We start from the raw sequence: 25,995 nt of genomic DNA, 5'->3' as shown, positions 1-25,995 counted from the left end.
GAAACTGAACTAAGCTAGAGTGTAGCTGTGTTCATCACTTCCTTACGCAAGATGGAGATCCCTCTAATCCACATAGTAACTAAGATCAGTAACAGCAGCCCCTTAAAATCCAAGAGTACTGAGTGGACTACGGCTAGACAGACACTCCAAGGGAAAGCACCGAAAGATTGTGGGAGCCATTCCAGCTCTTCCCTGTCTGATAGTGGGAGAGGTTTCTCACATTTAGTTCTCCAGCCTCACAAGGTTTGCTTGAACATCTGACAATTCAATGGTTACATAACCCTTTGGAATACAAAATTCCATGCCCAGCAGCACCTTGGTGGCAGAATGAGAGCTTCTAAGTTGAAATCAGTTAATTTAAAGTAGATGAACAAAACTCCAAACATATAAAATAATAACAAGATGGTATCATACTTCAAAAAAACTCTCGACAATTATATCAAACTACTCCCCATTTTCTTGGACAGAATGTGGAGGTATTGGCTCATACGCCCACTGCTGGTGGCAATGTCCGATAATAAATAAATTTTGGGTCAAGGTACTTCATCAAATTCACACAATAGCAACTTAAAACAATCCTCCTTACTCCCCAACTAATTTTTTAAGATTTATGGCATGACATTAATATTCCTACGATCAGACGTGAATTAATAACTACACTTTTAATTGCTGCAAAAACACTAATAGCTTTTAATTGGAATAAACCTAAACAACCAACAATCAAACATTGGTATCTGAAAATATGGGATTACTTCATTATTGAAAAGATAACTAACAATTTACATCACTCTATGTCATCTCTGACTAGCTCACAATTTTATGAGAAATGGATGCCCTTTTATGAATATATCACAGAGAAAGAACTGCAAGCTCCCAGCCAACTTTACCAAAATATTTTTGATTCATAATCTAACCAAAACAAAACAATGAATAAGATAAGGAAATCAACAGACTAGGAAGCCAAATCTTATTTACCTCTGTACTGTTCGATAATCGATCGAATGTTTACTTATAAATCCTGTTCTTTTTGTATATAGTTTATAATGCTTTGATTTGTCTGTTACTATGCACATTTTGTTACCTCTGTACTTTCAACATTTATTCAATAATTTTTTTAAAAAAGTAGATGAACAAAGAAGCAAGGAAGATACTTGTCACAATCAGTATAAGAAAATCTGCTAGCACACACTGTCTAAAGTACTATGCACTGGGGATAAAGATGTGAAAACCCATAAAAGTGGGTGGATGCCCCTGTAAAATGAAAAGAAAACCACTGTGGAAATTGGGGGTGTTTAAAACCTTTTATGACAAATCTACTATTTCAGAATGAGGAACTATTTTATAAAACAATATCTGCTGTAGAATAATGGTTAAGTGGTTGGGTTGTGAATCAGCATCCTGCTAGTTCAAATCCATGAGCTCAGCAAGAAGCCTTGGGTAAGCCACTCCTCTCAGCCCCAGCTCTCCAGTTGTATTGTGGGCATAATAATACGCTGACTTTGTTCATAGCTCTGAGTGGAGCACTAATCTGTCTAGAAGAGTGGTGTGTAAGTGCAGCTATGATTATTCTAAAACAGTGATTTGTCACAGGTCATACTGCTGCAAATCTCTTATAAATACCAAACCTTCACAAATGAAACAGCCACAATCTTCAAAGATACATTTAATTCCATAACAAATGCTGTGTTTAGCAGCAATGTACAATGTAAGAGTGAGGAGAGGTGTCTTCCCTCAGAATCATTATAGAGGTATCCAAGGTATCTGGTGAAAAGATGCAGCTATAGGGACACCTGGGTTTTGTAGGAACTCCATGTTGTCCCCACCTTTTAGCTTACAGAACAGCCAATTCCTTCAATGCAGTGGATTAACAATTTTCTTTTTCAGCATGAGGGTTCACAGAAATTGTGAAATTTCAGGAATAAAACACCCTCATAAGTACAGGCTGCTTGCTATTTAGAGCACGTTGCCAGCAACAAGACACTTGATTCCCACAGAAAGATAGTTATTGTAATAACAGAAGACTCTGAAGATCCCTTATTGAATCTCCTATATCGTGAAGTTTCTCTAGCTGCAAGTGGTGGTGGGGTTTGACTTTGACCATGGCATTGGGTGTGGGATGCAGGAATGAATCTCCCCTTGGCACTCTTTTCCTGATTTAAATTGGCTTCCTTGGAGTACTATTTTTCCAGAAATGCCTATTATGTTTTCCTTACCAAAACAAAAGCATCACCAGAGCTGTGATTCCATCATGAAAGTCATGAGGGAATAGTGATAAATTCCTTTCCCATCACTACAGTCTCAATGAAAATGGAGGGTGAGTGGGGACTTGCAACTTGCTATTCAGTGAAATCTAATGAGATGAGATCTACTTATGAATAGCCATCAGGAAAGCAAAGAGTCACTATTTTACCACCAACCTTTATCTGTACATTGTCCTCAGAAAGGTTACTTCCCCATATGCTCAATTAGCAAGAGTTTTTCAGTACATTTCAGTACAGTTCCTACCTGTAAGGATGGAGACATTGTGGAAACAGCTATCCAGCTTTCCAAGGAGGATTGAGAGGAAACTGTCAGCTGCCAGTCCATTTGCATCCCGTGTGCTCTGATCGTAGACTACCACATCTTGGTGTTCTTCTGCCTCTACCTGTGAGAGAAGCACCACAACAAAGCCTTAGAATGGAACACATGCCTCCAGGTCTTAATCCATTATTTCCTTCCCTCAAGAGAGTGATAGCCCAGGAAGGTAATGCAAGGATGAAGGTGGGCATAAGAAAACCGATGTGCTTGTAGTTGCAGAAAATTTAGCAGAATGTGTTGTTCTGGTTTCTATAAAATTAATCAATGTTGAGACTCAGGTCCCCTTTACCTAAATATGGCTGGTACGGTTAGGCCAGGCTTTGCATTTCAAGCAGAACACTGTGGAAATACATAGCTTGAAAAGACATCCAACTGGGATCCCCAAGAATTATATACCAAACCCATTTATTGGTGTGTGTGTGGGGGGGGGGGGGGGAGGTCTAGCCACCATTGCATCATAAATAGTATTCAATTACACAACTGCGGTGTTCATGCTATAAATATTTAGAACATTTGCTATCCATCATCCTAAATGACCCTATGCTAGTAGCGAAGTGGATAAGTGGCGCGCTCAATGTATTTTTATACACAAGAGTTCACAATGCTTTAGATAATAACAAAAACATGTTGCTGCCCCAAGAATCTTATGCCATGGTTACATTGAAACATAACTACTATAATGCTCTCTGCATAGGTCTCCCCTCTTAAGTTAACTCAGAGACTCTACTTGATGCAGAATGCTGCAGCTTGGAGCTAGGAGGAACATGAATAGTACTCCCATCCTGCAGTCACTCCACTAGCTACCTATAAGCTGCTGGGCTCAATTCAAGGTATTGGCTATCAAATACAAACCTCTTCATTGCCTTGGTCTGGTATATCTATGGAACCACCTCTCTGTCTATGTTCTAGCACAGCAGCTTTGCTCATTTGAACAGGGCCTTCTGCAGGTAGCACCTTGCACATGGGCAAAATCAACAGCTGCAGGAAAAAAAGGGGGAAACCAAAACTCAACCCAAAATATACTGAAGATATTGCAAGCGTCAAGCTACAACAGATAAAATATAAATCAAAATAAATATTTATTATGTGGTGTACACAATAGTAAAATTAAAAACATTGGGCCTAATGTCAACCTGTATTCTAAGTCAAAGGCAAGTTTCATATAAGCTGTAATATTTTCCAAACACAGTTGATGAACATGTCAAATGACCAATACAAGACTATATGCATTTCGGTCTCAGGGACCTTCCTCAGTGATCAATAATATACATTTTCACACACACATGCAAAACAATCCAGACATCCAGAAATTCATATGAGTCAATTCTAACCAGGTGTAGTTATCTAGAGATACAAACAGAAAAAAATTCCTGAGGAAGGAATTTGCATTTAAAACTCCCATCTGATTTCTAGGCATTTCAATTACTGTTTTTTTTTCCTCTTCATTTTCTCTCTTTCCCTCCCCCCTCCTCAGGGAGCAAAATTATATAACACATGGGAAGCATTGCATCATTCTTTCGTTCCCTCTTACAGCTAACCTTATATGACAAATGTGTCATTTGATTTCAATTACAGGTTGATGACACACATTTTCAGAAATACTGGAAATTTTACTGCAGGTTTGTGTGGGTTTGAATGTTTTTAGTTTTAAATGTTTATCTAAATAAAATTTAGCTCATATATAACTTTTGCTTTATAGATTATAACATCAATGAGGTTTCGTGTGAATTCAGCTACCATGTGAATGGATCCATGGACTTCTTTATAAATTTACATCTTAACGCACAATAAATGAGGTAGAAATGGTTTTGTATTCTTCTGCCATTTTTTTTAATAGTTTATTAATGTTAATTCTTATTACAGTTTAATTTTTCCCTCTTTTTTTCTATTTGTATCTCTAGATAAATAAGAGTCTCTCTAAACGAGATGAATTTTACGAGGACGCTCAAGTGAAGCAACGAGGTGCAATGTTAGCCAGGAAGGCAAGTTCTTAAAAGGACAGATCAGAAGGTTTTGTTAATTTCCCCTCTCCACAGAGCCTGCATATATGGCTGCTCAGGGGGTTTGTTTATTTCCTCTTCATCTCCCTGAAGGCTCTGTCAGTTTTACCTCCCCTTCTGGGAACCAAAGAGGAAATAAACCCCCTGAGGAACATTATTTGCAGGCTCTATAGAGAGGGAAATTGACAAAGCCTTCCAATCTGTCCTTTTAAGAACCTGGCTTTCCAGTTAACATTCCCTTCTCTTGAGTGTCCTCGTGTATTTTGTCTCATTTAGAGAGGCTCTACATCTAGTCAAAATTGACACAAATGAGTTTCTGAATGTGTGGGTTGGTTTCTTGTGTAAAAGTGTGTATTACTGACACTGAGGAACACCCCTGAAGCTGAAACACATGGTTTTGTGTTGGACATTTGGCATGGTCATAAACTGTGTTTGGAAAATTTTACAGCTTATATAACACTTGCCTTGATTTAGAATATAGCCTGACATTAGGTTCTATGTTTTAAATTTTACTACTGTGTATGTACATCACATAATAAATATTTATTTTGATTATATTTTATCTGTTGTAGCTTGACCCTTGCAGTACCGTCAAAATCAACAGCTGCCCATACACGTGCATTCTCTGTGAGGACACCCACCTTATGGAACAGCCTACCTGAAGAGGTCAGGAAAGCTCCCACTCTCTTGCTTTCTGCAAACGATGCAGGATTGAATTATTCAAGAGGGCTTTTAAAATCAGATAGGTGGGCTGTACTGTAAGGAAGTGGTCTCAAAGAGATCCATCAGTACAGAGAAATGCACCATAGACTTTAATACTATGGGTACGCTTTGTTGCTTTAAGTATGATCCTACTAGGTAGTTCTATGTTGTTTAATATGTCAATGTTAGAATTGTTTTCATTCTGTTTCAGCAGTCTTTCTACTCTGTATTGGATTTCTACTGGTTTTAAATTTTTGCAAATTTGCATTTATATACCCTATTACATTGTTTATTGAAATGTCCTTGAAACTGACTGTACTAACTCACACTGTGTAATCCATCCTGAGCCTCAATGAGAAAGGCGGACTACAAATAATATAAATAAATAAATAAATGATCTAAAAGTTGATTCAGGGGAAACACAGAGAGAGAAGGAAGATCATGAAGAAGATAAATATAAAATGTCTGGGGCCTATAAAAAGAGCAGAGGCTGAATGCAGTGCATCCTATGTAGCCTTTAGAGATGACTAGACCCAGGGTTAATTCATAAACACAAGAAATGTCTTTTGTTTTGGAGGACAAAAACTACACAGGTATTCCCACCCTCAGCATGCAGTAAGTCATTATTTGGTAACATTGCTTTTTTCTTAGATTTTCAACAGGATCCTGTACTGTGTGTGAGAGCGCATGTACAAGAACATGCTATATACAAAAAAGAGCAGAGAAGATTACAGGCAGATTTCTTCCTCTCTGCATCAGCCTTAGTACAGATGATAGCAGGGGCTTCAGAAACCTTGTGCACCTCTGCAGGAAAGAAGATGGGTCTCACCATAGTTGCTTGAGTCTGTGTAGGGACAAAAGGGGTTTACCTCTGACAAGGACAGCATACCTAGGCAATGGCATGAATACTGATGAAGAGTGCAAAGCACAGTCAGGGGCTGCCTTGCCTAATGAAAGGTTAATGCATTAAAGGCTGATAAAATCCTCACAGTGCCATGGCTCAATGCATCTGCTGAATAGGCTGATGGGTGGCATACGCCAGCCTTTCGAGCCGGCGGCCTTCCGCCCTCTGGCGCAAAGCACATCTATCATTCAGCTGTCAGGGGAAGGCAGCTGTGGTGAAGCAAAGCCAGAGAGAGCAGCCTGTTGGGGATGGGGAAAGGACTAAATAGCTCTTTCTATTACATTTCAGATAGCCTCTTAGTGAGCTTGAGTCAGCTTTGAAAGGCATTTTAAAAGTCAGTTTTTACTACAGACAATCTACTTTTAATGTGTCTAATGTACTCAGGAACAGGGAAATGAATGGAGAACAGCATTCAGAGACTGCTTACCCTGGTAATGAAAATAAAAGCGCTTAGTATATATCTGTATTACAAGTATATTTGTCATAGCTTCCTCAAAAGACTCCAGGGAATTGTAGTTTGGAGAGTGCCAGGAACTCTGTTAGAGTCCTCTGTCAACTCAGAGAGCTGCAATTCTCCATATTTTTCACAGACAGGGAATGACTATAAACCAATTTAAATCTGGTGTAGATATGCCCACCTGAGGACCTCACTCCGTTACACAGATTTAGCACGTCACTAGATAACAAGCAATTATTATGCTACAGAAATCAATTGCAAATAGATTTTCCTGTATGGACAAGATAATCCTGTTGTGCAATGACATATATCTAGTGGTGTGTGGATGCAGTCCAAGTACATGCTTTTCTCTGGCTTACATGTTTGTAAAGGTGCTTGCTTCATTCATACAAGAGATTATGCCCTTTTTCTAAGCAGTGTCATGAAGGCTTGGCATTTCTTTGTTTCCACAAAATACTTAACCTACAAGAATATTTTATGGTATTATCTCATTTACAAAAATTGTCACAGAGTTGCTAATCTGTAAACAGGATAATAAGTGTCTTACTACTTAATGTTCCAACAAAGTAGAACAAGCTAGGTATGAGTGTTCCCCTGCATTCTTGGTATATGCTCTTCTCCACCATCTGCAGTAGTGTGGCATTCAAAATATACAAACATTTGGCCAAATCCCAATGCTACGTATGGTGGTTAGATGGAGAATAGATGCTTAATTCCGGAAATATCTGAGTAAAAAGTTTTGAATAGTGCAGTGGTGAAGTAGCTGCAGTCAGAAACTGAAGTAGTTTGCTGGCCGTTATTTTCAACTTTGTAAGAGAAGTTTCAACAACTGCTTCACAGTGCAAATGACATAGGTGTGAGATCTTTGTTGAAAACATACAGCCACACCATTTCAGCAGCAAACTTGCCATACCTTTTATACTATTAGCATACTAGCATTAGAACATGATTTGTTCATGAACATGATTACAGTTATTGAAATGGGACAGTGAAATACAGCTTAGCTTGCAGTAGTACAAAATGGACAAATTGCCCCAATCAAGTCACCCACCACAGAATAACACCTCAAATTATCACTAGAATTAGTGTAATTAAAAATGTCCAGAAACACATATAACAAAAGACGTATTTTATTATTTGTGGCATGATAATCCATTGGGGTGAACTCTATTGAAATAAATGAGGCACTGAGATATAGTGAAGGCACAAAGCACCTAAATTCTATACTATACATTTACACACTCGAGGATAGGAAACCCATGAGAAGACCCGATTTTTGTATTGTTGCAGAAGCCACAAAACCACATAACCAAACAAAAACCTACCCACCACAAGCCTTCTCTGGACACAGAGGCATGTGTAATACCAATCTGCAAATCCGTAAAGAAAACAAATTCTATTCCAAGTTGTTTTGAGTTCACTGGACCTATTTAAGCATGTGTAGTTGCCTGGCAACTTTCAACACATCCCTTGCTGATTGACTCGTGTCTGGCTGCCAGCAAGAAACATGAGGGATGCTATTGATGCTAATTTAGCCCTCAATTATGATTGTCAAAACAAACCAATATAAGAGAACAGGAGAAATAAATGCCAAGCATGTCATGCCTCACTAAATATTTCCAGTGGAAATGGTTGGTTGGTTTTGCTTGTAGTATCTGAAATTCCAGGAGGAGTGCTTGTTGAGGAGGAAGATTATGAAAATGTATGAATTTGGAAGGGAGAGATGGGATTGTGAAACAATCTTCATGTAGCCTTTTATGTGCTCTAAACGGAGATCATCCTCAGAAGAGCTCGGACCTTTGGAAGCTATGTCTTTCACTCCTGAACAACACGCATGCTCTCTCACACAGCTTACATTAATTGCCCCCCAAATGTTCCTTAACAATCCCAAAATGGTCTCAGAAACTAAAAGAAACCGAAAGCCATTCAGGTTTTGGTTCTTCTAACATGGAAATTATCACTCATTCCAGGCAGTTATTAATAACCCTGTTAACTAATGAGTGTATAACACAATGTTAGAATGGCCATTTTTTAATTTGTACCCAAGAGAAACACTGAGAAACTGAGCTTTTGTTGTTGAAGGAAAATACTTGCATGGACATTCGGGCATTGTGTTTCATAATGCCTTTTCCGAAAAATGAGAATTAAAATTATTGCTGGGAAAATTTAACAAGGAATATGCATACTAGCGGCCTCAATTCTTAGATACAGGTAGGCAGTTCTCCTTGCCACATCACTAAGCAGCCCTGAAGTCCCCACTCCCCATCCCCAAGGTTACTGTATATATTCTTCAATATAATGTCTGCATTCACAGCCACAAGGATAAAGGTGACAGGACAGTCCCCCATGCTCAGTGTGCATCGCTGCTACAGGTAAAAAGATTCACTACCAAGCCTGGGCTGTTACGAGGGAAGGAAACAACAGCTTTGGAAACAGAATTATCCCACAGTAGGATTTAGTGTTCCTTCCACATGGGGAGCTTTGTTTTGGGCATTACTGCAGGGTTGCTGAGCAACAGCAGATGGATGCGACACGGTTTATATCTTATTAAAGTTATAGGGTTTCAAGCAATAGAAATGCCAGACAAGCACTGGCAGTACACAAGCAGGCTGCATCGAGTAAACACTGCATTGCCCGGGCAGAGTTCAGAAGGGGAACAGCAGGAAGGGACGTGGATGTTTTATATACATTTCGGCTAAATAGGGTTGCCTTTCCTTTAACTATTAAAGTAATGAAAGAGTATTTGCATGATTCCCTGCCTGAAAGCTTCAGTAGCTGGTGCTGATACAAACCACAGCTTTGTTTCTTTAATGGCTCCCATACCTCCCTAACTGACCTGTTCCATTCAGTTTCTCCTTTTTATCACCTATTTTTTCCAAATTGTGTCCAGTTCAACTTTATCACGTCTGTCTCTAATAAAGACGAGAAAGGCAGGAACAGAGGGCAGACCCCTCATTTTCCAATGGAAAAACTGGAAATTTAGGGGTGGAAGTAATAGGAAAAAAACGCTTTTACAATGACTGAAATGCTTTTTAGGGTTAGGATTTAAAATACTGTTATAGCTGATTTTCATCCCTGGCAAATCCTTTCTACTTACCCTGTCAAACAATCTACAGTATATTAGATAAACGCAATTCCCATGCAGTGTAGACAACTGTCAAGTCCTTTTTTGTCTGCTTCAAATCCCTACATCTTTTATAGCATGTGAAAGAAAATGGTCTATGGCTGTGAGCATATACATCCAATCAAGAAACATGTGAAATAAAAAAGCTTGTTACAATCTATGTAGATCTTCAATTCTCTGAAATTTTTTGGCAATAAAACCAAAAATTTAGCAGTGAAAAATACTGATCCTTCAGAAAGAAATTTGACAGCAGTATTTTAAAGGATATATCTTTCATTGTTTTAGTGTCACGATATGGGTTTCATGTGACTAATTTCGACCACAGTCATTGTGTTACAATGTATGAGAAAATGCATTTCAGGAGAGATCTATGACATTAGTGGATTCTCCCCTTGAAGAACTGGAACCTGTCTGAAAGAGGGATTGATGCTTGTGGTACAAATACCCTAACTTTTCTGGTACATAAGCAAGGGAAACCTTTTATATTGTTTCTAGATAATGCTGACTACATTGGTATGTGCCTTTTTAAGACCAGATAAATGCAACTTCTTTTCTTTGCTACCATAATAATGGCTCCTATTTTAAATGCTACTTTTTCAACTTGCACAAACTAGGTATATTTAGGTACCTTAGGATGCAGTTTGGCACTTCATTTCTAATGCAGAATATGCATTTAAATTGTTTGAATAAAATATTTTAAAATTTCATAGATATTCTAGAACAGTAACATTTTAGGCATATACTAAGATATACATGATACATGATGCATGTTATTTTCTTAAACAGTAATGAACATTAAGGTCTGATAATATACTGCATTATTTCAGTATTACCCTAAATTTGTTTCTCCTGGGCTGGGAAGGTTTTTTTCTCTATAGCCTCAAAATTTCTAGCAATTTAGACATCTCTAACTCCTACTTGCATACAAGGTTTCTGGCTCTTTCTGCTGACCTCTGTGTTTTCCAATTCATTTGTTTGTTCAATTCAATTTGTTTGCTCAATTCCTGCATGCCTGGCTGCTATTAAAAGCAAAGGAGCAGAGCCAATAAAGATATTGGGAATCCTAATTACAATTTCTCACCCATGATGCTCTGTCACACTTATATTCATCCTTCTGCTCTCTTAGCGTAGTTATCCTCTGCAACTAGCTTTTCTAAGAGCTCAGCAATATAAAGCTCCACTGAGGAATGGTTCCACTGATAAACAAGCATTACTCTGAGCTTGCCAAATGTTTACCTGACAAAAACTATGTAACTGCATGATACGTAAACATTCCACAGATACAATTAATCCCAGTATGAAGATGCAGTGATCAGGCACCTACTAATGGTGTAGCCTCTGTCAAGGAAAAAAGTGCCCTTAATAACTGTGGTAAAGAGGAGGCCTCTGCAGGTGCATTCTTTAATTGTTGCATGACAAGCTGCGCTTGCACAAAATTTCCTTGTTCACATGAGTGTTAAGGATACAGCTGCCTTCCGGGCCTATGCCTCAAGTCACCTGGAACAGGATTTCCAAAACCACTGAACAAGATACACTAACCACCAGATCACATGAGAGCAGCTTGTTCTTAATTCTTATGAGACGATATACTCTTTGTAACAGTATAAAATTAAGCACACTTTGGGGGCATCCCTTGGCCCCGGTTTAAACATCTTTTAGGGACAAAAAGAGTGAAACACTTTTGTATTATATTCAGTTGCTTGGACACATAAGAGAATCCGCCCATGTGAAACAGCCTATTATATCAACAGAAAACCTCACATGAGATAATCAGGCTTAGTTGCACTGATGAACTCTGTCTCATTCAAAAGCTATGATTCTAATCATACTTGCATGAAAGCATATTTTATTTAAATCAATGGGCTTAACAAGTGTTAAGCCCATTTGGGTGTAACAATATAAAATGGGCTGATGAGACAATTGAAAGTATAACCTCTTTTTCCTCCCAATGCTATATGGAGAATCCACAAACTGATCTCCATTTTCTTAGCTCACAAACCTGAAAGGTAGACCTGCATCTTACCTTATTTTTATATACCATGCCTTATGTATTGCTTTAGAATGATAGAATACTACTTGAACATACTTTACTCAAAATGGAGAGAGTATCTGAAGATCTCTAACTGCTATTTTCTCCTCCCCCCCCCCATCCCGTTTTAAATTTTGTCAGCAGGAAACCAGAAAGGAGGGCAGGAGCCTGTCAGGAAGAATAATGGGGCAGGACAATTGTGCCTATGATGTCACCCTTCCTGCCATCTGCTCCTCAAGCAGCAGCTCCACTAATGCCTGTCCTCTCCCCCATCAGAAACAAATAAACAAAAAAACCCACCCACAGAACATGAAGGCGATTTGCTCCACTGCTGCCCTCCACACATCCACCCTCCTCTTGGGAGAACTTGAAGTAGCACCATCACTACAGGCAGATACCCATATTTTAAACGTCATTTTCTTTTTTAATTCTCACAAGATTGGAGATGACATATATGGATTATGTAACTGAGAGATGGAGAAATCAACATCTTGAAAAATCTTATATTTTATTGATCTTACTGGAAAATATTGTAATGCTTGTACCAGTTCTTCAAGTGGTGAGAAATCCCAGGGACCAGAGCTCACCCAGGTTGGCCCCCTTGGAAGGAAAGAGAACTGGAGTCTCTCAGGCATGCACCTACTGTGCCCTCCAGGTAGTTGGAGAGTCCACCTCCTCAAAACTCAATGGGCATTTAGCCAGAGTTATCAAGGCTCACAGAAAGGACTTATGAGTCATTAAGGGGCATTAGCTTTTCTCACTTACATGGGACAGACCAATTCCAAGGCAATTACAGTATGCTTACAAACTGCAGAGATAACAACTATCAACCAAAATGTAGACTACAACCAAGAAATCAGAACGACTTGAGACTTGGAAGGGCAGTAATGAAGGAACTAAGAAAAAGCCTTAAGGATAAGGACATATCACTGGAGACCAAGATCAAGATAATCCACACTATGGTATTCTCCATTACTATATATACATGTGAAAGCTGAACAATGAAGATAGGAAGAAAAATGATTCATTTGAAATGTGGTGCTGAAGGAGAGTTTTATAGATACCATGGATGAACCCAAAAAACAAATAAATAGGTTCTAGATCAAATCAAGCCTGAATTCTCCCTAGAAGCTAAAATGATAAAACTGAGGGCCAAGCTACACATGACGAATGACACTTGAACAGCAAGTGTATTTCTCCCTGTTCACTTGCCCTCCACTCAATCCACTTGCCATTCAAGTGTCATTCGTCATGTGTAGCTTGGCCCTAAGGCTTTTGTATTTTGGTCATATCATGAAAAGACAAGACTCACTTGAAAAGACAATAATTCTAGGAAAGGTGGAAGGCAGCAGGAAAAGAGGAAGACCTGAATGACTCAATTTATTTAGGTATTTATAGTCCACCTTCCTCACCTGAAGAACCAAGGTGGGTTACACAGTGCAAGTCAATATGATCAACATTCTGGACATTAAATGAACAAATACAATCCATAAATCCAAACACAGAGATGAATCAGAGGAAAACTTTGTTGAAACAAAGCGTAAATAATTAAACATGACATCTTTAATAACATGGAAATGTACATCAATAGGCAGCACCCAGAAGAATAGTCTACAGTCTTTGTTCCTTTACCAAGGCAGTCCATCAAACAGAGACCGCACACTGGGATGACTGCAGTAGAATAGGGAATTAAGAGCATTGTGAAATCCCTCACAAGTTTGTAGTTTTTGGTGACCATTCCAGGGCTGCGTCATGATGATTCCACATTCTTATAGGAAACTGAGGATCTCTACCTGCTGCACCCTCAATATATGTTGAAAAGAAGTGTGTGAGCACTTCATTGTAGCTGCCTTCATCTGGAAATTTGGCAGCAAGCTCATCAAAAACAGTTCTCACATCATTGATTGGGACAAAGGCTAATGCAGCAAGAGATTTCAGGGTAGTTTTTATGTTCATATTAGTTTCATATTCAGTCTTCAAGCCAATACTGTTGATTTTCCTAATGAGACACTGACACAGGTGAAAATAACACCCTTTGACCTCAGTGTATGGAAAGGAAATCCTCACTGCATTCATACAAGCTTTCTCAAAATCGACCAAAACCTTTTGAGGTGCCAGTGTTCCACTAAAAGATAAGCCCCTCCCAACTGCGGAGACTGGTCTGATCCAGCAGGGTTCTTCTTACGTTACCCAACCCCCTCAGCTGCTGCCACTGCCTCCTCCTCCTTGTCTTCCTTGAATAGTACAAGTAGATAAGGCCTCGTAGCTCTATGAAGCTAAGCAGGGCTGACTCGCAAATATTTGGAAGGGAGAAATCAATAAACATAGCTGTAATTAATAAAAATGGTATTTGTAATTGTAATTAATAAAAAATATTATTTACATGCAGGCTTCTTTCGGTGTTGGCTTTTTTTCTGTGTGGGTTTCTTTCTTTAGGGGCTTTTTTTCCGCGAGGGCTTTTTTCCATGGGGGCATTTTTCTTGTGAGCATTTATGACCATGGGGATTTTTTGGTGGACTTTTTTCCTGAGGGCTTTTTCCCCATAGGCTTTTTTCTGGTCACTGTCCAAGGTACATCCCAATACCAACTTCTGCCTCCAGGTGCATCAACATGACAGCATGGTCTACTGTAGCAAAAGCTGCAGACGGATCCAGGAGGAGCAACAAAGATGCATGGCACTTGTCTATATTCAGGCAGAGGCCATCAACTATAACAACAACAACAACAACATTTGATTTATATACCGCCCTTCGGGATGACTAAAGCCACAAGAGCCATCCCATAGTCCAGCCCAAAATCAGACTGAAAAGGATCCAGAGCACAAGAGTTATCTAAGAAGGCCTGGAGTTGGTTAGCTACTGCTCACTTTGCCAAAAAAGGACACATCAGAGACTGGATGATCCTGGGCTACATTATTTTTGTCTAGGGATTTTTTTTTAATAGTGGGAGGATGACTACCTCTGAGTAGCCAATGGAAAGTGCCCTGAATTAGTGACTGATTTATGATAGACATTAAAGGCTCATTTATGTGGTCTTTACAAGATTTTAGCAGCTAGAATGGGCAAGGGTCCAGTGCACAAGTAGTAGTCTTTACAGATGCCAGGATCTTGTCAATACCTATCACTGTAACTGGGTCAAAATAGTTCAGAAGTGGACCAGATGGTGTTTTAATCATTACTTCTACCTCGTCTATATTACAGCTGGCATCCAGATCAGAGCATATCTATGCTATTTTATCAGCAAAAGAACTTTGCAAAAGTGACACAATTAATGGTCTGTTCTTGAGCAAGTAATGGTTCAGATTTAGGAGTCAAACGATTTTGACAGTAAAGGAATCCACAGGCTCTGATTTGCAAGATCAGAGCAAGGTTGTTAATGACAGAATATTTTCGAAGTTGTTAATTCATAGGTCGCCGTAAGTAACTTGACCACACATAACATACTCACATTAACATAGCCCAGTGGTGAGTGGAAACTGCATGCAGGGGGTTAAAGTTCAGTCCCTGGTATCTTGAATTACAGGATCTCAAGTAGCAGGTGCTGGGAAACACCTTTTTCAGCCTGAGACCCTAGAGTATTGACTAAATACACTGCTGGTTTGATTTGACATAAGCCAACTTCATATCTTTACAACATAAAAGATTAAGATATTTAAGATAATGTTGTCCATTATGTATTATCCAGTGCACTACTATTCTGTTAAATTTCTTTCTGCCATGCTCAACCCAGGATCTCAAACAGAAAAAGAACAACAAAATGGCAAGCCGTCTCCCAAAATAGCTGTCATGATAAGCATAGAAAGGATAGTGCATTTGTGGACTGCAGGTTTGCATCATAAGCATAACATTATCCTAGCTGAGATCACCTAGCAACTTGTGCAAAAACCAATTAAGCTGTGCTGCTCACCTTGACTTTCCCAGTGTTTCCACTGAACTTACTAATCAGCCATCTGTTGTGGTACCATAATAAGTATAGTAATGAGACTAGTAGTGTAATGAGGCAAGAGGTGCAGAAATCTTTCCTTGGAGTATTGATCGTAGGCATCCTTTAACGGCCTGATAACACTAGGCCAATGCAAGACCTAGAGGTAAGGTGTCTCTATTGCTCATCCTTACCTTTCATAAACAACTGATGTGGTATAGTAGACAGAGCACTGTATATGGATTTGGGAGACCTGGGTTCAACCTTCTAGTTGATCCAGAAATTCTGGCATAGACCAGAAGCTCTTACAGTTCAATTGTCTTCAGATGTTTGTTGTGGAGAGAGTCACGGACAGTCCCATGTATACTGCTCTGGGCTCCTTGGAGGAACATGACAAAATAAACAAATCCTGCTTCTAAAATCTCCACCTCTGCTCTTCTGAAACTATTCTCCTTCCCAGAGGATCTAATTAACTCAACATCAAAATCTCACAAGACATTCCACTTCTGTCAAGATGATCCTGGGACATAAGGTTTTACACTCTGCTGTGCTAAGCCTGGCAATAACACAACTATATGTTGCTAAGTAATCAGGAAAGGCAGTTTCACGGTTTGCCCTCATAAAATCCTTGGACATCAGTCCTAAAGATGAATTCCTTTCATTGAAATCATTAGAGTGTAAAACATAGGTTTCAGGAATGTAGATCATGACTCCTGCAGAAGACAACTGTAAACATTTTCACTGCAATAAAGTAAGGATAAATAGAATCTTGATCTAAAGCTACATATCAGAAAAAATTTCCTGAGATAATGCATAGTTTACAGAATTCCCTATCATAAGATGTGGCAATGGCCAATACCTTAAGGCAGAACTGTGATTCTTTATACAGTTTTTTGTTTTAGCTGATGAGACTACAATTTCTATGGGAAGACTAGCAAAGAAGAGGGGAAACAGTGAGACTTCTTAACCATTTCCTCCTATTCAAAATCACCACCTCCCAAACTGCGTTTAGCCCCAATATTGAAAGACTAGCTTTAATAGGGGATTAGAAAGATTCATGGCGGACAGGACCATCAATGGCTCCTAGTTATGATAACTAAAACCAACTTCCATATCCTGAGGCAACAAATCTCTGCATACTATTGTTAGGAGGCAACATTAGGGGAAAGCCTTGGCGTCTGTATCCTGTTTGCTGGCCCTCTAGGACAACCGCTTGGCCACTGTGTGGAACAGGACACGAGACTAGACCGGCCACTGCTCTGATCCAGCAGGACACCTCTTATGTTATTAAGCAGGATGATGGGCTGGATGGTTTTCCATCTGTGAGTCAATTTTTAGCCTTTCATATTTTTACTTACATTTTATTTAAATTTAGATTTTGGCCTTTAAAAAAATCATTTATCACTTTACCAGTATCAAAAAATCTCATCAAAATGATGCTGACCTGGTTGTCAGGCATCATGGGCTCTGCATTACTGATTAATGGGGCTTCTTTGCAAAGAGGTTCCTGAAGAAGAATTATGAAAAACAAGCATCATGCACATTTGTTAGACTTGCGAAAATCTACTGTCTCTGCAGAATTCAGCTGTAAATATCATATGCTGTATACCCACAGTAGCAGATTCAGAATTTAGTTACACAATACTGTTATTTGTAAAGAAAGTACTCCTTTGAAATCTATGATAAAAACAAAAGTTCTGTGCAAGCTGTTGAACTGATCATGTGCGTCATTTGAAGAAAGAAATCCAGGTCATTCAAGTTCTATTGAAATATTACGGTCCTATGAAAGTAGACTTGAAAGTTTCCCCAGTTGCATTTACTGCTGCTGGGCATTTTTGTTCTGACCTCTCCCCTTTGGATTTTCATGTTTTTAACTGGAAGTCAGAAATAAGAAAATCTGCAGTATTTGAAAGTCACAAAGCAAGCAAGCAAGCAAAGATGAATTCCCAGTGAACTCAAGGGAGAAGGTTTTAGCTTCTGTGCAAGAAACCACCAGGGAGCCAATGAAAAGTTTCTAGCCTTGGTAAAAGTAATGAGAAGAGTGTCAGCAAATGAAGTATCTCTTCTTGTTTATCACTGCCATGTCCAAACTGTGATTCCAGCTATGTAAACAATTATTGCCAGGCTTGTCCAGTGCTTAATGTGCAATCCAACTTTTGTGATGACAAAGTGCCACAGAAAAATCTTTGTTCTCACATTCTGTGAGGTCCTATGTTGCTTCACAACAAGTCTGTCCAGTGAGAAGTAAATTTTTAGCACAGAATAACTTCAATTAAGTGTTTGCTCCATTGTCTCACCAGAAAATAAAGCTGAAACCTGCTGCATCTATTGCAAACAGTCAAAACAAAATCGGCCATTATGGCAGATGCAGGGTGGGTTGAGAGGGGATGCACACAGGGAAACTCTCATATAAAACTCCTTGTACTTGTGCCCCCTTTTTTTTCCTCAAGGAAGGACACAAATTACCTCCTGCAGAACTACAAGGGCATTCTCTAATCACCACCCAGAGATTAAATTTCTGGGCTTCTCTCAGTTCCCAATTCCATTTGTCCGAAGCTGGATTCTCTGCAATGTACATTCTCCACTGTAAAGTGCCAAAATTCTGTATCAACAGAATACAAATTTGCCCTCTTAGAAAAAGTAGTTCCACATGGCAGAAATGGACAAAATGACAAGGAAACTTAAAGATCTTGACCTAGGACAATATATTGTGGATTGGGGGAAACTGAAACAATTTTTGGAAAAAAAGTGGGATGTAAAAAGAGAACTGTGGCAGTTTGAAAATTTTTAAAGAATAGTGTTGTAATGAGAAGAGAGAAGGGATCTTACCATTTAGGGGGAATGTAATTATAATCTAAGCTTATATAATATTTAAGGGGATTTTATATTGAGTATATGGGATAATGAGAAGGGGTAAACAGATATCTCAATGAGGTATACTATATATGATATATGACATAAAACAATGGGTTAGTAGATCAGACTCTACATATAACATAATATGTGGTTGTGTTGTGTGGTGATGTGTGCTATGCTACACTGGTGGCATAGCATACAACATATATATAATATATTATTGTGATATACACTATATTGATAGTGTATTTGATGAAGTATATGCTTAAAAGAAAAGAAATAGAGTAAGTTTAAAGTAAGAGATAGGGCGATCCTTGCTATATATTATATTATATTCGCATGTTATATTGAGTTGAGATATACTATATTGATAGTAGGTTTGATAGGGGTTATGTAAAAGATAAGAATGTGCTTAGAATAAGAGATATTACGAATTAAAGTTGGTAGGGAAATATAAATGAAATAGATTTAAGTAATAAGAAGGGTTAGGGGTTGGAAAGCTGTTGGAAGTCAATAGGAAGGGGGGAGGAAAAGGGTGGGGGATAGAGCAAGGGGTAAAATGGGATTATTTGTGTCAAATCTGCAAAATTTTCTTTGTTTTACCACTCACTAATAAAAATGTTATTAAAAAAAAGAAAAGAAAAAGTAGTTCCATAACCTGTACAAAAACCATGCAAATATGCATATTTTTATTTTGCATACTATGAGACAAAATATACAGGGAAGGACAGAGCACAGCAGTCGAACACCCTCATCATTGCAAATCCTTCTTTGGAGATTTCATTAGCTACTACCTACCACTTTGAAACATCTTTGCAGCCAAAAACCCTAAAAAATTGCTTTTGGTTAAAGCAAAAAATTGAGATTCTCAAGATGCTAACACAGTACCCCGAATAAAGCATTCTGTGCTTGAACAGAACCTGCACAAAATCACAGTGTACAAAACACTTTTCAGACACCTTTTGGAATGCTCAGGGTTAACCCTGGACTTTTCCTGTTTCTAATTTTTCTCTTTTGAGGAAATACTAGCAAGTTATTCTATTTCAAAAATATCTCTCAGAATTGAACTGACCTGTAACCACTACAACAGTGATCTCTTGAGAATAGAGGGCATGTCTCTCTAAGCATCTAAAGAGATTATTCTGCTTTATTCTCTAGTATACTTACATGGCAGCTAAAAACCCATTCAGAAACCATCCCCTGTACCCCAGCTTGAAACATCAATAAAGCGGGTAAGAGGCAACAAGAGCGCTCTCTCTCTCTCTCTCTCTCTCTCTCACACACACACACACACACACACAAAGTCCAGGCAAGGATGATGTCATTGCTAGCCAATTGCTATGAGCTATGCACGCGCGCACGCGCGCGCATGCGCGCGCACGCACACACACACACACGCAAAGGGAGGGAGAGATGAGGACGCCACAGATGGCTCCAGCTGGGCCTAGCATTTGATTAATCGCCTGAATTACCCTCACTTTGCTGCAAAATAAAAGAGAGGGAGAGAAGGAGAGAATAAACAGTAAAAAGCAATCCAGCTGCCGAGAGCTACCCACAAATGGACAGGCTAAGAGAGAATCCATTGTTAAAGGATGGTTGCTGAGCCTAGTAGATTGTTCCTAGGTGGTTAGGGGAGAATCTGTGTGTCATTGGACTGCACAAGGCATATCCGACTAGGGTTTCCAGCTTTTTTTACTGGCCAGGCTCATGATCATGTAACAGCCTGTTATACAGCTATTTACCAAGAGAAGTTTTTTTTTCTGGTACAGAGATGCAGTGGAAATGATTTCATGTGTTAGACAGAACAGTATAGCCAATATTTTAAAAATGCATTCTAATACTCACTAACTTTGCCTGGAGTAAACTTTACATCCAGGGTTGAGCTCTTCTACCTGGTCAGCCCTGATGCCTCCCACATCTGGCTGCCTTCCTTTAGAAGAACTTGAAACGTGATGTTGTTTTGTTAATTGATGTTTGTTTTTATATTTTGATGCTAGCTGCCTTGAGTATTCTTTTTGGATAGTAACTTAGAAACATAGAGCTGGAAGGGACCCCAAGGATCATCTAGTCCAGCACCCTGCATAATGCATGAAATTCACAGCTATCAGCTCACCTTCCTCAATGACCCCTGCTCTATGCCCAGAGGAAAGGTGGGATATAAATAAATATTACAAAAAAATCATATTGAACACTATGAAATTTGTTCACAGTGGAAGTCCCTTCTCAGAAGCATGTTGCATCGAACTTTGGAGTATATTCCTCTGAAGGCTTTATAATTTTTGTCCTGTCCTCATCCCTCTGTTTTCTCCAGTGACTGGGACATGTGTAAATACTGCTAGTCTTGTACCACTGAGCCTGCCTTCAATTTATGCCAGATAGCATTCCCATAACCCAGTTAGAGCTATTTTAGTACTTCCAGTTCCCAAAGTCAAGGTACTTCAAACCATGTTGGAACCCAGCTGAACCACCTGGCTGACACTTTGAGAAGCATGGAGATGTCCCTTCTCATAGGATACATTTCTAACTGTAAAATAGAGTGCCATGTGGAGCCACCAGTTAGGTGTATTCTGTTGCTATTCAGGAGGCTGGAATTTGGGATGTTTCCCAACTTTTGCCTTTAAAAGGTTCTGTAACGCCAGACATTGAAAACTACTGAGCATTTTAAAAAGGTGAATAGCAGCTGGACTGAGCCTCAATTCAGGTCAGCATCATGGTGCAAAAAGGAGAAGGGGTTTAATTCTTCCACCCTGCACAGTTCTGCCAATCAAAACTGACTCTCCTTTGCCTATCACCCCTCAACTGTGTTTGATCAGGGATGGAGCTAGGCAAGAAGCCCTCTCTCTATCTGTTATTTTTCATTTGCAGGGCTAATACAAGTACAGAGTGATGTTAGCTTTGATCAGCAATGCCATGCAGGGCTGCAGGCATTAAACCTCTCAGTCATCTCCCCCTCCCCATGCTACTTCCTCAAGCCAGATCAGAACTTAGAACATTTTCTCTTTGCCTTTTAAAAATATTTAGAAGATCTCAGTACAGATCTCCCAACATCTTGTTCATATTATTTAATAGCAATGCTGAGCTGTGTGGGCTATGCTAAAAGTAAATATATCACAGTTTGGGCTACTAAATATGCTTTGGTCTCATTCCCCAAAGTAAGGGGCTATAAGCCATTGCCAGGAACTGCAACACAGAAAAGCATGATGGGATCTGTGAAAACTGCAGAGAGACTCTGGAAAGGAAGGTTTATAGAACAGATTAATAATTCAGATCATGGGACAGATTTGGACTTCAAGAAAGAGAAAGATGCATTAGGAGTAAATATTTCCTATTTCAGAAGAGCAGCAACTAAACTTCCCATGTGGACACACTATACCATATTTCTGTCTATCACTGTAAGAGAAAAGGATCCGGAAGATTATTTCATCTGTAGCACAGACTTGCTCCTCCCTCTCCTCTGCGCACCATTATTTTCATTTACATAAATCCTACTTCAAAGGATTATTCTGTTAACTCATGGCTCTTGAAGGTAGATTATACATCAGGCACAGAACTAAGGAAGAAAATTTGCCTATATACAGACATGCATACACAGCACTTGTGCAACCCATGCAAACTGAATTGCACACAGCATTCCAAATGTTGGTAGACCATAGAATTGGGTCGTGGCATAATCCCTTTTCTAATAATTGCCAATATTGAATATGCATCTTTACAACTTCAGTACATGGAAGTACAAGCTATCAGTGAAGTTTTCCCCTCATTATTTAGAGCCAAATCACATGTGTTAAGTTTATGCACTTACATTCCATTTCACTGGCTAGTACATTGCACTGTCACCTACTAGGAAGAACACAAAAATATAACTTCAGTCTGGCAATTTTGTTATCTGCAAACATGGTTTATTCCTGAATCATTCTTGAATACATCAGCAACATTGAAGATCCTTAAGGAATCTGCCAGTTACACCCCCCTCTTCTGTGAAAACTGACTATTTTACCATTGACTTTGAAGGGTGTGAACCTACTAGGAATTGTTTGTAACTGGAGTAACTTTTAGGTCAACAGATCTTTAATTTCCGGGATACTCTGTTTGGTTTTTAAGTATTACACTGGCCACTTTCCATTTATGGAAAGTAGGCAGATTCTAGAGATATACATTTAGTAGAGCTGAGCCCAAAGGTAGACGTTTCATGAACATTTTCAGCAGAAGCACAAAATGTTCTTCCTTTCTTTTCCTTTGAAAGCGTGAAATGCTGATACAGGAAAGTATGCCCACACTCACAGTTTTTTTTAAATTTGCTGTCAGTGATGTCAACATTTTGGCATAATTTATTATTATTCAGTACTGCAATATAATCATTCTCCCAGGTTGGATGGAATACCCATATGACTACTTCCAGGAAAAAAGATTACTAAGAAAAAACTGGCATTGAAAAAGCAGTAGAAAAGGGAGGGGTAGTAAACAGGAACCCGGAAAGGTGCACATGCACATGTTTTGGGGGTCTAAGGAAAATGATTTTTGGGCTCCCAAAACAACTAACTGCAGCCCCAAATAAGACAAATGAACATTCCACTCAGTTAGTGGTATGTTCTTGTTATCTATGCCTGCTGCCCTGATCAATGTTTTTAATCTTATACTGTCATTAACTGTGATCCTTCATAAATAACACAGGCTGCCCTTTAAGGTCATGACAGGAACAATGAGTCATAAAAGGCTCTAGAGGCTTACCGAAGGGACAAGTTTAGGTACCTTTATATTGGAGGCTGGTTGGATGAGCTCTGTGATGGATACTTTGTCTTGCTGAAGCCTCCTCTTGACCAGCTTGGAACAGCAGATGTTGACAGAGCTGAGGACATGCCAGGAGTTGTACTCCACAAAGGAGCGACTGTCAATGACCAACGTGCTTTCAGCCCCACTCCTCAGAAGACTGGCAAGCTTCTTTGGATCCATCACTTTGCGTGGAAGTCTGTCCCCGGCCATGATAGACTTGTCCCTTCTGCAGCAAGTGGGAGAAGGGAGGGGAATGCCCAGGGCAGGGGGAGCCAGCTCAGATCTCCCAGAGGCGAAAGGGAATGGGGGAGGGGAGGCAGCTCAAAAACAGCCAAATCTTGCCACGGTGCTAAGGCCCTGTATGACAAGTCATTGTGCCACACCTGTTGAGAAGTACAGAAAGGGAGGGAGGGAGAGAAAGGAGAGGAAGGTAGTGAGATGCTGCACTGACTTATTTTGCCTGGCAAAAATTCTATATGGTTCTAAAGAAAGCACCAACATACATTAACAACACACACATAAACAGAGTTATTTATCCTTATAAATCCACTGAAGTCAATGGTCTTGGAGGGTGTAACTCTGCTTAGGGTTGCACTGGAAACCACTCCATGAGCAGCCATCCAGAAGGACAGATGGAGAGAAAGAGAGAGAAAGGGACCATGAAATTACTGACTAGGACTTGGGAACAATTCATTTTGGGCCTTTTGACCACAATCCTGGCCTTTATCTTTTACATTTTTATCCTGCCATTCTTCCAAGGAGCTCAGGAAAACACACATGGTTCTCTCTTTATCCATTTATCTTCATAACACTCCTGTGAGGTACTTTAGGCTGAGAGAGTTACTGGTCCAGTCACCCAGTGAGCTTCATGGCTTACTAGGCATTTGAACTTGAGTTCATGAGAACCTAGTCTGACAATCTAACCACAACACAACGTTGGCTCTCAGTGCATCATTTGGAGTATAAAGCTTATTGTGCCTTAAATTATTAGATGTCCTGCAGTTCTATGATTCTGCCCTATTCCAAACAACAGTGGTTTTTAAAGTGTTTCCAGATTACCCTCAAAATTTATCAGGAGTTTCTCCATAATTAGTTCAGAAATGGCAGACAAGCTACTCAGAAAGACAGGACTAGCCACAATTGACAATGTTCCCCCAGAATATGCAGTAGCAGAATAATGCTGGGCTTGCTGTTAAGTTCTGCTTTCAGTTTACATGAAGCAACAGTGAGGCCCAACTGACTGGGATGATGTCCAACATGAACTGAGCAAATGATCTAAAAAATGCTATATTGGGGCTCCTCACAAAACAAGTCTATGTAAGAAAGGTTCCCTAAAGGAAGAAATCTGAAAAGCGCCAACATTACACCTGAAGTAGCTTCCCCAGACAGCCAAAAAAAGAGGGTTACGGGCAAATTAAATTTTGTAATGGGAAAACCTCCTCATTGGTATCCTGGTTTTGCCATATAGTGTTGCACATGATGTTATTTTTTAAGGAAAAAAACCCTCTTATCTCAAAGTGAGATTTTTCTGTAAAACAATGAACATTCCAGTTCATCCCATAGTTTAAACCTGGGGGATTTCAGCTAATCTCGTGGAAATTTTACTGGCTTGGCTTAATGCCAACAATATTGCATTCTCATGTGATCTCCTGTATACAATATGTACAAGTTAATTTAAAGGAAATAGAGGATACATGGCAACAAAAATGTCAAAACAAATAGAAGCAGCAAAAGCAGATTAGACTAGCCTTGATTTTCATGATGTTTCTGACTAAAAAAATTCTTACACTATGTTGTTTTTTGGAAATAATAAAATGTACTTGGTCCCTCTAGCACACCTGTAGTTTGTTGTTAACATATTTTGATTTGAACCCTTTCTACTCCTTTGTTTTTAAAAATGGTTCTTCTTTACTAGGTTAATATCAACCTTGGCATTTTTCTTTTGATGGCTAGCTTCTCCTAAGTAATTCTGTGTAACTTGGAAGCTCACTACCACTATCTGGAGCATTAGTTGGTCTAACAAAGTATAGCCTCATCTACTCTGCAGGATGAGCATGGCTACCAAAAAGCATCTGTTTTAGGCATAGCTTGCCAACCTAAAATACTGGGTTAAAAGATTTGTGTCCAGACCTTAATGCCCCCGGGAGCAAAATTAATCCCTTGATGATAGAGAGATCACATTATAATGTATTTGGGGGAGGGGACTATGAAGACTATAATAGGAATAGCCATTATTTCTAATTAAATCTTTGCCTGTTCCTCACCTCCTCAGTGTGCATTTATATTTATTTCTTGGTGCATTTGTACAAAGATGCCAATTACAGCCATTCCTTTGGTAATTGGCTCTGAAATCTCTCTCCACCTTCAGAAGCTGTTCAATATGGGTTCTCTTGCATGCTAAACGATTGTATTCTCATTGCACTTAAGGGCAGGCTTTTAAAACTGAAATAGCCATAATTAAGGATGGTCTGAGGAGAGAGATGCAGGTTCCTGCTACCATTATGACGCACTTCGGTATGTACTTCTGCTTCACCAAGGATCACCTGCTGCACCTGGACTACAAAACTCAAGGTAATTAAAAAGGATGCAAATTAAGGGTTTTTTGTTACGTTCACCTCTAACCCATTTTTGTACCCATGAGGGGGGACTAGGTGC

At 39.3% G+C, this 25,995-nt stretch overlaps 1 protein-coding gene across 1 annotated transcript in view; it reads right to left on the bottom strand.

The window, feature by feature from the left end:
* The window catches only part of DUSP8 (dual specificity phosphatase 8), a 90,441-nt gene extending 66,891 nt beyond the window's left edge, over positions 1–23,550 (bottom strand). Inside the window, exons 1-2 of the mRNA XM_054971737.1 lie at positions 23,320–23,550; positions 2,506–2,644 (exon numbers count right to left, since the gene is read on the bottom strand). Of these exons, the coding sequence (XP_054827712.1) occupies positions 2,506–2,644; positions 23,320–23,550 (370 nt within the window). The remainder of the gene's footprint in view (positions 1–2,505; positions 2,645–23,319) is intronic.
* Between the last annotated feature and the right edge of the window lie 2,445 nt (positions 23,551–25,995).

Source organism: Eublepharis macularius, chromosome 2, assembly GCF_028583425.1.
Source record: "Eublepharis macularius isolate TG4126 chromosome 2, MPM_Emac_v1.0, whole genome shotgun sequence".
Lineage (NCBI taxonomy): Eukaryota > Metazoa > Chordata > Lepidosauria > Squamata > Eublepharidae > Eublepharis > Eublepharis macularius.
The sequence above is the reverse complement of the archived record's forward strand: the minus strand, read 5'-3'. Positions and strand labels throughout refer to the sequence as shown.